Source organism: Hemitrygon akajei, chromosome 9 (genome assembly GCF_048418815.1).
Source record: "Hemitrygon akajei chromosome 9, sHemAka1.3, whole genome shotgun sequence".
Taxonomy (NCBI): Eukaryota; Metazoa; Chordata; class Chondrichthyes; order Myliobatiformes; family Dasyatidae; genus Hemitrygon; species Hemitrygon akajei.
The window spans coordinates 7,660,548-7,675,233 of record NC_133132.1 but is presented as its reverse complement, the minus strand read 5'-3'; the positions used below and the strand labels follow the sequence as shown (position 1 = coordinate 7,675,233).

General features: G+C 46.1%; 1 protein-coding gene across 1 annotated transcript in view; it reads right to left on the bottom strand.

The window, feature by feature from the left end:
- LOC140733782 (uncharacterized) overlaps nt 1-11,500 on the bottom strand; it is a 29,325-nt gene extending 17,825 nt beyond the window's left edge. The window contains exons 1-3 of the mRNA XM_073057538.1: nt 11,431-11,500; nt 10,087-10,578; nt 6,880-6,997 (exon numbers count right to left, since the gene is read on the bottom strand). Of these exons, the coding sequence (XP_072913639.1) occupies nt 6,880-6,997; nt 10,087-10,578; nt 11,431-11,500 (680 nt within the window). The remainder of the gene's footprint in view (nt 1-6,879; nt 6,998-10,086; nt 10,579-11,430) is intronic.
- Between the last annotated feature and the right edge of the window lie 3,186 nt (nt 11,501-14,686).

Here is a 14,686-nt window from a genome sequence, read left to right as displayed (position 1 = left end):
GATAAGTCGCCTGGACTGATTGAGAGGTATTGTGGGAGGCGAGGGAGGAGATTGCTGAGCCTCTGGCGATGATCTTTGCATCATCAGTGGGTTTGGGAGAGGTTCCAGAGGATTGGAGGGTCGCGGATGTTATTCCCTTATTCAAGACAGGGAGTACAGATAGCCCAGGAAAATATAGACCAGTGAGTTTTACCTCCGTGGCTGGTAAGTTGATGGAGAAGTTCCTGAGAGGCAGGATTTATGAACATTTGGAGAGGTATAATATGATTAGGAATAGCCAACATGGCTTTGTCAAGCAACACACACAAAATGCTGGTGGAACGCAGCAGGCCAGGCCGCATCTATAGGGAGAGGTACTGTCGACATTTCGGGCCGAGACCCTTCGTCAGGACTAACTGAAAGGAAAGATAGTAAGAGATTTCAAAGTAGGAGGGGGAGGGGAAAATGTGAAATGATAGGAGAAGACCGGAAGGGGTGCGGTGAAGCTGAGAGCTGGAAAGGTGATTGGCAAAAGGGATATAGAACTGGAGAAGGGAAAGGATATGGGACGGGAAGAAAGGGGGAGGGGAGCACCAGAGGGAGATGGAGAACAGGCAGAGTGATGGGCAGAAAGTGAGGGAAAAAAGGAGGGGGAAGAACTAAATATATCAGGGATGGGGTAAGAAGGGGAGGAGGGTCATTAACGGAAGTTAAAGAAGTCAATGTTCATGCCATCAGGTTGGAGGCTACCCAGCCGGTATACAAGGTTTTGTTCCTCCAACCTGAGTGTGGATTCATCTTGACAGTAGAGGAGGCAATGGATAGACATATCAGAATGGGAATGGGATGTGGAATTAAAATGTGTGGCCACTAGGAGATCCTGCTTTCTCCAGTGGACCGAGGGTAGGTGTTCAGCGAAACGGTCTCCCAGTCTGTGTCGGGTCTCACTAATATATTAAAGGCCCCACCAGGAGCACCAGACACAGTATACCACACCAGCCGACTCACAGGTGAAGTATCGCCTCACCTGGAAGGACTGTCTGGGGCCCTGAACGGTGGTGAGGGAGGAAGTGTAAGGGCAGGTGTAGCACTTGTTCCGCTTGCAAGGATAAATGCCAGGAGGGAGATCGGTGGGAAGGGATGGGGGGCGGGGACGAGTGGACAAGGGAGTCACGTAGGCAGCGATCCCTGCAGAAAGCAGAAAGATGGGGGGGAGGGAAAGATGTGATTAGTAGTGGGATCCCTTTGAAGGTGGTGGAAGTTGCGGTGAACTATACGTTGGATCTCGAGGCTGATAGGGTGTTAGGTGAGGACAAGGGGAACCCTATCAGAAAGAAAAATCAAATGCCCACCCCACCCACCGTATAAAAAAGAACGGCATCCTGATCATCAACCCCCAAAACCCACCCGTCCCGCACAAAAGGGAACAATGACATCGACCCCCCCCCAAAAAAAGACAACCCTACCCCCGCACAACTGCGGAGGAACCCGTGTCACCAGGGTAGAGGCGGCCGCATTGGGAGCAGCGGACACAATGTGCGACCGGCACGATTCACAGGTGAAGTGTCGCCTCACCTCAGGCACACCTCAGGGTAGTGTGATTAGCCCGTTACTATTCATCATTATGATCAATGATGTTTTCACAAAGGTACCAGTGGATATAGGTAGGTCACTGTTTGTGGATGATGGGGCCTTGTGGAAGAGAGGCAGGAACACGGAGCATATCATCAGGAAGCTTCAAGGAGTAATTGATGAAGTGGTGGAGTGGGTTCTGATTGCAGATGTAGATTTTCAGTAGAAAAAAATCAAACTGCATGTTTCATCAGGAAAAGAATTGAGGTAGGGAAGAAGTTAAGGATGTATGGGATAGAATTTGAAAGGTTTGGATTACTTAAATTTCTGGGAGTTAAATTTGATTCACGGTTGCCATGGGCAGACCATATCAGGAAAGTTGAGGAGAAATGTAAAAAAGTAATAAATGTGATGAGATGTTTGACTGGTAGGGAATGGGGAGCAAGTTGTTCAGCATTAAAGAGAATATATGTGGATTTAGTAAGATCTCTGTTGGATTATGGAAGTGTGGAATATGGATCAGCAGCTAGGTCTCTTATAAGGAAACTGGATGTGTTTCAGGCTCAGGTTTTGAGAGTGTGCAGTGGGGCTTTTAAAACATCACCAATATCAGCCCTACAGGTAGAAATGGGAGTAATGCCTTTGGAATTAAGAAGGAAGCAATTGATGGCAAACTACTGGGCTAATTTGCAGGGGCACAATGATTCTCACCCTGCAAAAGGAGTGTTGCAGGAGTGCTGGGAGAATGGGAAGTTTCAGAGAGATAAATTTAGTCGGGTAGGGAATGATATTGCTAAAGAATGTGGAGTGTTTGATCTAAGAATAAGTCTTTCAGTAGTTTATCTGGTTGTAGCTCCATGGAAGATTGTATGGCCTAACATAGACTGGCAAAAAGGAAAGGAAAATATGAAACTGATTTGGTACGTGCATTTAACTGCCCTGTGATGGAAAAGTGTAGTGGTTATACTCAGATTTATACGGATGGTGCTGAGGAACCTGAAACAGGAGTGACAGGGTTTGGGGTGGCTTTACCAGCAAACGCAATTGCAATCAGCAGAAGAACCTGATAAGTTTGCGGTGAATACAGTGGAGATGATGGCAGTGTTGGTTGTGTTGTGTTGGGTGGAGAAAGCAAGACATGTCAAAGTGTTGATATGATCAGATTCATTCTCAGTTCTAGCAAATTTAAAGTCTTTTCACTCAAACAGCCGGCAAGATGTACTTCATGAAGTCCTTCAGTCAGCCGCGTCACAAGAGTTGCAAATTGGGGATGTCAGGTTAAATTTCTATGGGTTCAAGCACATGTAGGGGTGAAGGGAAACGAGAGGGTGGATGAGTTGGCAGAGAGGGCGTTAAAGAAAGAAAATGCAGAAATGCACATTAGTATCAGTAAAGCAGAGGCTAATCTGGAAAAAGAATGATCAGAATGTGGCAAGAAAAATGGGAGAGGGAGGGGAAAGGGAGGCATTTATCTCAAATCCAGAGGAGTGTTACAGGTACTAGGGTAGGCAGTGGATACTGAAGAGGAAACTGTGTGGACTCGGTTAAGGCTGGGGCACTGTGCACTAAACAAAACACTGAAATTGATAGGGGAACACCAGACAGGACTGTATGAGGAATGTCAGGAAGAGGAGTCAGTAGAACATGTAGTCTGAGTTGTGGGAAGTACGGGATACAGAGAGAGATGAAGGGAATTAATCTAAGGGAATTGGGGGTGCAGGAATTCACAGTAAAAGGGTTACTGGGCATGGGTGAGAGCGCACGGGTCAGGGTACTTTTAGCTTTCTTAAGGGATACAGGGTTTTATTTTTAAGAGGATATGATGGATAAGCAGGAATAGGGTACTGGGACGGCCAAAGAAGAAAGGATAAAGAGTAGATTAGGGTGTGTGTGAATGGGTGAAGGGATTTAGGGTGTGAGTCTCTCGTCTGATCCACTCTCCGGAGCAGAAGGTGGCGGTAATGCATCATTAAGCTGGGTGCCAACCGCCGTAAAACAAGAAGAAGAAGGTAACAGAATCTGCAGCCCAAAGTTTTCAACACTGACTGAGGGACGATTGTTGTGATATCCGGACACCGTGGACCGCAATCCCAGGACAGTCCTACTCTCTTCCCTGTCTCTCAGCTCCACGATCCGTACCTGGGCTCCGGGGAGCTTCCGGCTGATGAGGGAATGAGGACCGATGGATCTCTCAGACAGAGCTGAGTTCCAGCTGTCTAAATGCAAAGATTGGGAACTCGGAGAAAGGGAACAAAATCTTTTACATCACCGGTTGAGAAAATCATTTTTGTTCTACCTCCAATCACAAACAAGAGAAAATCTGTAGAGAGGGCTCAGTTTTAAGGGGCTTGGAAGTAGGTACGTAGAAGATGTCAGGGAGTAAGTTTTTTTCACTATTGTTCTACTGAGAAAATCACAAACAAGGAAAATCTGCAGATGCTGGAAATCCAAGCAACACACACAAAATGCTGGAGGAACTCAGCATTAGTACTCTTTTCCATAGATGCTGCCTGGCCTGCTGAGTTCCTCCAGCATTTTGTGTGTGTTGCTTGTTCCACCTCTTCTTGTTCTGAACTTTTGTACAGGTGAGGACATGTTTTGACCCATTCTCTCTGGGTTCATAATGATATCAAACACCTTTGCCCTGGGCAACAAGTAGCTTTCACATCACAAATGTGCCTGACTCCAATGAGACAGACTACAGCCCTTCCCTTCATTTTCATTGGCTTAGCCATCAATGAGTTCACCATTGTCAGTCACCTGCGGGAGTGCTCGGGGGAAATATTTATGTACAATACAGAAACTGGTGTTACCCGTGTGTATTGTGGCGATGCAAAAGGTGCTGGAGAATTTGCAAGTGGGAGTCTGTGGAGTGATATTTGGAAATCTGACAGCTTAAGGCAACATTTAGCAAGCAAATCACATATGGGCGGTGTGCAAAAGCTCTGGCGAGAAAATTCTTCGGACTCTTTTTACCCAACTGTCTCATTAATTGTCCTGGATAGTGGTAACTTCACATCTACAGATGTTTTGTTCATAAAACTAACGAATCCTCCATCATCCCTTTGGCTTTCTTCTCCCAGATCAAAATACAATCAGAATCAGAATCAAGTTGATTATCACCGGCATGTGTCGTGAAATTTGTTAACTTTGTAGCAGCAGTTCAATCCAATTCATAATATAGAAACAGAGAAAACCTACAGCACAATACAGGCCCTTCGGCCCACAAAGTAGGCCGAAAATGTCCCTACCTAGCAATTACTAGGGATACCCATCGTCCTCTATATTTTCAAGCTCCATCTACCTATCCAAAAGTCTCTTAAAAGACCCTGTCGTACCCACCTCCACTACCATTGCCGGAAGCTCATTCCACGCACTCACCAGTCTCTGCTAAAGAAATTCCCCTGACATCTCCTCTGTACCTACTTCCAAGCACCTTATACCTGTGTCTCCTTGTGGCAAACATTTCAGCCCTGGGGAAAAAGCCTCTGACTATCCATATGATCAATGCCTCTCATCATCTTGTACATCTCTATCAGGTCACCTCGCATCCTCCATCGTTCCAAGGAGAAAAGGCCAAGTTGACTCAACCTGCTTTCAGGAGACATGCTCCCCAATCCAGGCAATATCCTTGTAAATCTCCTCTGCACCCTTTCTATGGTTTCCACATCCTTCCTGTAGTGAGGTGACCGGAACTGAGCACAGTACTCCAAGTGGGGTCTGACCAGTCTCCTATATAGCTGCAACGTTATCTCTCGGCTCCTAAATTCAGTTCCACAGTTGAGGAAGGCCAATAAACCGTATGCCTTCTTAATCACAGAGCCAACCTGCGTAGCAGCTTTGAGTGTCCTATCGATTCGCACCCCACAATCCCTCTGATCCTCCACACTGCCAACAGTCTTACCATTAATACTATATTCTGCCATCATATTTGACCTACCAAAATGAACCACTTCACACTTATCTGAGTTGAACACCATCTGCCACTTCTCAGCCCAGTTTTGCATCCTATTAATGTCCCGCTGTAACCTCTGACAGCCCTCCACACTGTCCACAACACCTCCAACCTTTGTGACATCAGCAAACTTACTAACCCATCCCTCCACTTCCTCATCCAGGTAATTTATAAAAAATATGAAGAATAAGGTTCGCAGAGCAGATCCCTGAGGCACACCATTGGTCACAAACATCCATGCAGAAAATGACCCATCTACGACCACTCTTTGCCTTCTTGTGGGCAGCCAGTTCTGGATCCACAAAGCAATGTCCCCTTGGATGCCATGCCTCCTTACTTTCTCAATAAACCTTGCATGGGGTACCTTATCAAATGCCTTGCTGAAATCCATATACACTACATGTACTGCTCTTCATCAATGTGTTTAGTCACATCCTCAAACAATTCCATCAGGCTTGCAAGGCAGGACCTGCCCTTGACAAAACCATCACGGTAGTGAATTTAACAAAGGAGATGTCTTCCATTTTTAAACAAAGGGGCTTCCCTTCTTCCACCATCAAATCCGCTCTCAAACGCATCTCTCCCATTTCCCGCACATTTGCCCTCACCCCATCTGCCCACCACCACACTTAGGATAGGGTTCCCCTTGTCCTCACCTACGACCCCACCAGCCTCTGTGTCCAACATATAATTCTCCATCACTTCCGCTACCTCCAAACACATCCTTCCCTCCCCCCTATTTCTGTTTCCGCAGGGATCGCTCCCTACGCTACTCCCTTGTCCACTCATACCGCCCCACCACCCATCCCTTCCCAATGATCTCCCTCCTGGCACTTATCCTTGTAAACGGAATAAGTGCTACACCTCCCCTTACACTTCCTCCTTCACCACCATTTAGGATCCCAGACAGTCCTTCCAGGTGAGGCGACACTTCACCTGTGAGTCGGCTGGTGTGGTATACTGCGTCCGGTGCTCCGGGTGCGGCCTTTTATATATTGGTGAGACCCGACGCAGACTGGGAGACCGCTTCGCTGAACACATATGCTCTGTCCGCCAGAGAAAGCAGGATCTCACTCATTTTAATTCCACATCCCATTCCCATTCTGATATGTCTATCCATGGCCTCCTCTACTGTCAAGATGAAGCCACACTCAGGTTGGAGGAACAATACCTTATATACCGGCTGGGTAGCCTCCAACCTGATGGCATGAACATTGACTTCTCTAACTTCCGTTAATGCCACTCCTCCCCTTCTTACCCCGTCCCTTATTTACTTATTTGTTGTTCCTCCCCCCCCCCTTTTTTCTCTCTCTCTGTCCCTCTCACAATTTTGTGTGTGTGATCTGTAGACTTTTTTTTAGTTTGTGATTTACCTCTCCGTTGTCCCTCCCACGGGCGGCGATGTGCAGACCTCCGCCCACCTGCGGCGCTGCCGCGAACCTCCTGCTAATCGCAGGCGCAGTGCAGCCCGCAGCTCTGCCGGCAACTCTCCTCTCCGAGAGAGAGGGGAGAGTTTTAACAGCGAGCAGATTTGAGAAGAAAGGTCCTGACGAAGTGTCTCGGCCCGAAACGTTGACTGCACATTTCAACGGATGCTGCCCGACCTGCTTAGTTCATAAGCAACACGAGTGAATCTGCAGATGCTGGAAATAAATAAAAAATAAAAGTTGGATGAAATAAAAACACAAAATGCTGGCAGAACTCAGCAGGCCAGACAACATCTATGGGAGACGTTAGTGACGACGTTTCGGGCCGAAACCCTTCATCAGGAGTGAAGTAACATGGGATGGTGAAGGAGGGATAAGAAGTGGGGGGAGGGATAAAGAAGAGAGCTGGGAAGTGATAGGCTGGAGGGAAATGGTCTATTGGGAAGGTGGAGAATTATGGGAAATAAGGAAGAAATGCCCCCACCTGCCCCTACACTTCTTCCCTCACCACCATCCCAGGCCCCAGACAGTCCTTTCAGGTGAGGCACCATTTTACCTGCGAGTCAAATGTGGTGATATACTGTATCCGGTGCTCCCGATGTGGCCATTTATACATTGGGGAGACCCGCCGCAGACTGGGAGACCGTTTCACCGAACACCGGCGCTCGGTCCTCCAGCAGTGACCGGATCTCCCTGTGGCCACACACTTCAATTCCACAGACCACTCCCACGCCGACATGTCTGTCCATGGCCTCCTCTACCGTCAAGATGAGGCCACACGCAGGTCGATGGAGCCTAGCCTTATCTCCCGCCTAGGTAGCCTCCTACCTGCCGGCATGAACATTCAACTCACAGACCTCCGTTGCGACCCCTTACCCCACCACTATCTATAATTTTAGTCTGGTTCTCTTTCTCTCTCTTCCCCCCCCCCCTCACTATAATCTCTCCCCAGCCCTACCTTTTATTTCCCATAATTCTCCACCTTCCCCTAGACCGTTTCCCTCCAGCCTATCACTTCCCAGCTCTCTACTTTATCCCTCCCCCCACTTCTTATCCCCCCTCAAGCATCCCATGTTACTTAACGCCTGATGAAGTGTTTCGGCCCGAAACGTCGTCACTACCTCCTCCCATAGATGCTGTCTGGCTTGCTGAGTTCTGCCAGCATTTTGTGTTTTTATTTATTTCCAGCATCTGCAGATTCACTCGTGTAGCAATAGTATTTTTTCAATCGTTTCACAATGACAAAACCTACACAATCCAGAATTATGTTCTCCAACAAGACAAATGGAGTAATTAAGCACGGTTTGACCAATTATAAGTTGTGTCAGAACAGTTACTTCTTTTCTTGTGTTTTATCCCATCTCCAATACTCCCAAGCAGTTTAATGTAATCTGTATAGATGCCTCATTTTGTGCCCATTATCCCATCGGTCTTAAAATAAGCCCTTAATTTCTAACCCTTAGGCACTTAGGTACTGATTTGCTAAGTGGAAATCATTGACGAAGTTCAATCCATATTTGAAGCTTTTGTAACTAAATTGACACGTCGCTAATCCCCTCAAAACCTTTGTGTGCAGGGAGCCATACGAGTAGAATATGTCAGCTTATTGTCCTCCACATGGACAATTTCAAATCAAATACAGGTCTATTAATCCTATTTGTTAAACACTTAATTTTTGCATTAGCTACCGAAAACTTAAATCCTCATATATCTGCCTGATTCAAATATATTAATTGCTAATCGCATCCAATATTGAAACTGAAATTGAAATTTCTGCCTCCAATCTATCGATTCCATCATCTTTACAGTGATTTATACATACCAGTGCCAATCTCAAAAATATCATTAATCATAATATTAAATAATAAAGGGCTACAAATACTCCTTGTGACTTATTAATCTCTATCTCATTCAAACCTGAAAGGAACTTGCCCACCCGTACCAGCACAGGCTGGTAAAACACAGAAAAATACTCCCCTTCAATCCGTATTTCCATAATTTAATCAAAGTCCTTCCTTCCATTGATATCATATGAATTTTCCATGTTAAATATACTGCTATGACAGCATCGTTATTTAACTGTGCTTTCCTAATATAATCTATCAGACCTAAATCTGAAACCAATGTCATTCTACCCTTCCGAAACCCACTCTGATAAAACGATAAATCTCCTCTTTTATTCAAAATATAGTTCATACGCCCGGTAGCCAAACGTTCCATAATTTACAACAATGAGAAGTTCACGATATCGGTCTACAATTGAAAGGATCAGACGTTGAGCTCCTAGGATTTATAATACGCCCTACTACTGCAATGTTCCACGTGGAATGAAGATGGCCTGATCTACAAATACGATTCAAAGATATTACTATCTCAACAGAATTGTCAGTTAGGTGTTTAATCATGCAATAACATATAACAACCTTTCCTGGAGATGTCTGACATGCATTAACAATAATTCAACCACAAACAGGGAAAAAGAATTCTAGGTGATTCAGTATAATTTCACAAGCCACAATGAAATAACTTACTTCAACATTCTGTGTCTGACAAATGGGTTCTTTGAACTACATATTTACAGTGGAATCACATTTAATTAATAAGACACTTCGGAAGGTTCAGTCAATTTGTTGGGACAAACTAACTCACTAAAATGGTCTAAAATTAATTCTCTAAATTAATCACGATTAGTCACCGTGGGGATTGCCCCTCTCTGATGTAAGCAGTTTGTAAATAGTTTAAAACTATTTTTTTTAAATCTGTCGAAATTTGTCCCTGTGGAGTCGCTAAATGTTATTAAAATCCCAGGCATGTGTTACCTCGACATTTCATTACGAGAGATCGCCTGTAGTACAGAGGAACAAATCACTGGACAGAGACAACATCTGCAATGTTGGATAGGTACAAGAGTGTGGAGAAAATACTGTACGTGTTCATTGCCGTCACTGGAGTTCCTGGTGAGTGAGCAGAGCAATACTTGTTCAGTATTTCTGAATGCTAACCCGTGTGAACATGTTTATGAGCATTTTACATGCTTCCTGCTTAATCATCACTGTGCAAATAGCCATCAGAAATATCGATCCTGTCAATTCAACATTCTGATTTTTCGTAATTGATGACAACCGGAAACAAATCTTTAATATTATATCTAACCCATGGGATCGACTGGAACTTTGTTCGATCCTTCAATGACACCTTGTCCAGAGTTGTACGAGTGCTGGTGAAGGGTCGCTTTCCGGGAACGTGTAACCGGGAGGGTTTTAATGACACCTTGTCCAGAGTTGTACGAGTGCTGGTGAAGGGTAGCTTTCCGGGAACGTGTAACCGGGAGGTTCTCAATGACATCTTGTCCAGAGTTGTACGAGTGCTGGTGAAGGGTAGCTTTCCGGGAATGTGTAACCGGGAGGGTTTTAATGACACCTTGTCCAGAGTTGTACGAGTGCTGGTGAAGGGTCGCTTTCCGGGAACGTGTAACCGAGAGGGTTTTAATGACACCTTGTCCAGAGTTGTACGAGTGCTGGTGAAGGGTCGCTTTCCGGGAACGTGTAACCGAGAGGGTTTTAATGACACTTTGTCCAGAGTTGTACGAGTGCTGGTGAAGGGTCGCTTTCCGGGAACGTGTAACCGAGAGGGTTTTAATGACACCTTGTCCAGAGTTTTACGAGTGCTGGTGAAGGGTAGCTTTCCGGGAACGTGTAACCGGGAGTGTTTCAATGACACCTGGTCCAGAGTTGTACGAGTGCTGGTGAAGGGTCGCTTTCCGGGAACGTGTAACCGAGAGGGTTTTAATGACACCTTGTCCAGAGTTGTACGAGTGCTGGTGAAGGGTAGCTTTCCGGGAACGTGTAACCGGGAGTGTTTCAATGACACCTTGTCCAGAGTTGTACGAGTGCTGGTGAAGGGTAGCTTTCAGGGAACGTGTAACTGGGAGGGTTTCAATGACACCTTGTCCAGAGTTGTACGAGTGCTGGTGAAGGGTCGCTTTCCGGGAACGTGTCACTGGGAGTGTTTCAATGACACCTTGTCCAGAGTTGTACGGGTGCTGGTGAAGGGTAGCTTTCCGGGAACGTGTAACTGGGAGGGTTTTAATGACACCTTGTCCAGAGTTGTACGGGTGCTGGTGAAGGGTAGCTTTCCGGGAACGTGTAACTGGGAGGGTTTTAATGACACCTTGTCCAGAGTTGTACGTGTGCTGGCGAAGGGCCGCTTTCCGGGAACGTGTAACCGGGAGGGTTTTAATGACAACTTGTCCAGAGTTGTACGAGTGCTGGCGAAGGGTCGCTTTCTGGGAACGTGTAACTGGGAGGGTTTTAATGACACTTTGTCCAGGCGTAACCCAGTGCTGGGGACAGACAGTTCTTCGGAAGGCGAGACTGGGAGGGGTTTACATTTTGAAGTTCACCGCTTCTGAGTAGTTGATCAAAGAGAACGCAGGTAATGTGTTTCACGTCACAGTCGGATCTCAGTGTCTGTTGATGAATGATTGGGTTTCATCACCTGAACCAGATTTCACGATCTGCTGACGACTGTTGCTGACGAGTTGAACTGCGCTGCAGAATTGATCCATTAACGGCGCCACTCGCCTCAGGTTACTAATTTGTTTCTTTATTCCCTCTGAGACCCGTCGTAAATTGAAGCACCACTTCGTCCTGAAGACAGATGTTCGTTGGAAATAAGAGTTTTTTTCAGTTCCATCGATGCTGCCTCATCTGCTCAATTCTCCAGTATTTTGTGTGTGTTTTGCTCCCCTCTGTATTCTTTCTCGGCGCCATCAGATGCTAAGTTTCCCGATTCCTGTCCAGTCATGGTTAAATCAATGAAACCGGCACTATCAGCAACTGGAATCGGTATCACCACCGATCGTTGTTGTTCATGCAGCTCGTTTTTATCCCTGACGATGGCCCACACATCGTCTGATCTCCACACTGACGAAGACAGGTCAGAGACAGAGTGACCCGTGTCTGATGTTAGATTAGCAGCTGTTCACGGACTCGAGCACTCCTGATCTTGAGCTGAAACCCGATCTCGTGTTAAATCCTGGAGAATGTGTTCAGTAATGACCGGTGTGTGTCTCTCTCTCTTTCTCCAGTGAATTTAGTGGCGATTCTGATCCTTTCCAGGGGAAAGTGCGGCCTCTCCACCTGCACCACTCGCTACCTGGTGGCCATGGCAACGGCGGATTTACTGACCATTGTCACCGAGGTCATTTTGTATCAAATCAATTGGTATTACTTCCCGTGGAGTTTTCTGAGCATCACCCCTGTGTGCAGTGTTATCGATGTACTGAATTTCACAGCCACAGACTGTTCTGTCTGGTTCACCGTCACTTTCACCTTTGATCGGTTTGTCGCCATTTGCTGCCAGAAGCTGAAAACAAAATATTGCACCGGGAAAACTGCGGCTGTGGTTCTAACAACAACCGGCGTACTGTTCTGTCTGAAAAACGTGCCCCGATACTTCTTATACAAACCCGGGGTAATCATCGACGATATACCGTGGTTCTGTGAGACCATTGATAATGCTTTCACTGACCCCGAGTGGATAGGATACGACTGGCTCTTTATAGTCTTAACTCCGTTCCTCCCTTTCGCTGGGATCCTACTGCTCAACGCTCTGACGGTCAGGCACATTATAGTGGCCAGTCGGGTCCGTAAGGGGCTGAAGGGTCAGAGCAAGGGGGAGAACCGCAGTGACCCGGAGATGGAGAGCAGGAGGAGGTCTGTGGTTTTACTCTTCACCGTCTGCGGCAGCTTCATCCTCCTGTGGATGACTCTGGTTATAAATTTCATATATTATCAGGTCTCAGGAAAGGGATTTGATTTCAATGATTCTGAATGGATCTTTCACTTCGTGGGGTTTCTGCTGAGGAACTTCAGCTGCTGCACCAACACATTTATCTACGCGGTGACTCAGTCGAAATTCAGGGAGCAGGTGATCAGCGCGGTGAAATATCCGGTCACCTCTGTGATTCAATTCGTGAATAAAGCCACATCCTGAGCACAAGACAGAGGCGGCCGCAGTGTCTCCAGATCCTCACATTCACAGACTGACCTCCCACGTGTTATTACAGGACGGAATGTCCTATCGATCGGCAGCTCCGGGAGGTTAGGATAGTGTGTGTGTGGAGAGTAGTGGGGGTGGGTGCAAAGCACAGTCCAGCAGGCTCAGTACCTCATGCGTACAGCCAGATGTCAGTGAAAAAGACTACTCCGGATGCGATAAGCCTATTGGTCTGTCGACAGGGCCATGCATTTCCATTCCCATCTACCAATCCACCAATATTCCTAATCCCGCCCACCAACCACAAAGTCCGACGTTCCCACTAAACGGCGACGGTCTAGTCTAATGCTGGTTGGGTAATCCGCTGTCAATCACACCTGTCTCCACCGTCCCCTTGAATGATTGGCTAACCTGAAGAGCTAGCGTGGGCTCTGCATAAACGACGATTGACACTCCAAATTATAACCATATAAAAAGCACAGCACGGAAACAGGCCATCTCGGCCTTTCTAGTCTGTGCTGAACGCTTAATCTCACCTAGTCCCACTGGCCCGCAATCAGCCCATAACCCTCCATTCCTTTCCTCTCCATATACCTATCCAATTTTACTTTAAATGACAATACCGAACCTGCTTCTACCACTTCTACTGGAAGCTCGTTCCACACAGCTACCACTCAGAGTAAAGAAATTCCCCCTCGTGTTACCCTTAAACTTTTGCCCCCTAACTCTCAACTCATGTCCTCTTGTTTGAATCTCCCCTACTCTCAACAGAAAAAAGCCTATCCACGTCAAATCTATCTATCCCCCTCATAATTTTAAATACCTCTATCAAGTCCCCCTCAACCTTCTACGCTCCAAAGAATAAAGACCTAACTTGTTCAACCTTTCCCTGTAACTTAGGTGCTGAAACCCAGATAACATTCTAGTAAATCTTCTCTGTACTCTCTCTATTTCGTTGACATCTTTCCTATATTTCGGTGACCAGAACTGCACACAATACTCCACATGCGGCCTGACCAATGCCTTGTACAACTTTAACATTACATCCCAACTCCTATCCTAAATGCTTTGATTTATAAATGCCAGCATACCAAAAGCTTTCTTCACCACCCTATCCACATGAGATTCCACCTTCAGGGAACTATGCACCATTATTTCTAGATCACTGTGTTCTACTACAGTCTTCGATGCACTACCATTTACGGTGTATGTCATATTTGGATTATTCCTTCCAAAATGTAGCACCTCATTGTTATCAGCATTAAACACCATCTGCCATCTTTCAACCCACTTTTCTAACTGGCCTAAATCTCTCTGCAAGCTTTGAAAACCTACTTCATTATCCACAGCGCCACCTATCTTAGTATCATCTGCATACTTACTATTCCAATTTACCACCCCATCATCCAGATCATTAATGTATATGACAAACAACATCGGACCCAGTACAGATCCCTGAGGCACACTACTAGTCACCGGCCTCCAACCTGACAAACAGTTATCCACCACTTCTCTCTGGCATCTCCCATCCAGCCACTGTTGAATCCATTTTACTACTTCAATATTAACAACTAAAGATTGAACCTTCCTAACTAACCTTCCGTGTGGAACCTTGTCAAAGGACGTACTGAAGTCTATATAGAAACCATCCGCTGCTTTACCCTCGTCAACTTTCCTTGTAACCTCTTCAAAAAATTCAATAAAATTTGTCAAACATGACCTTCCACGCACGAATTCATGCTGACTGTTTCTA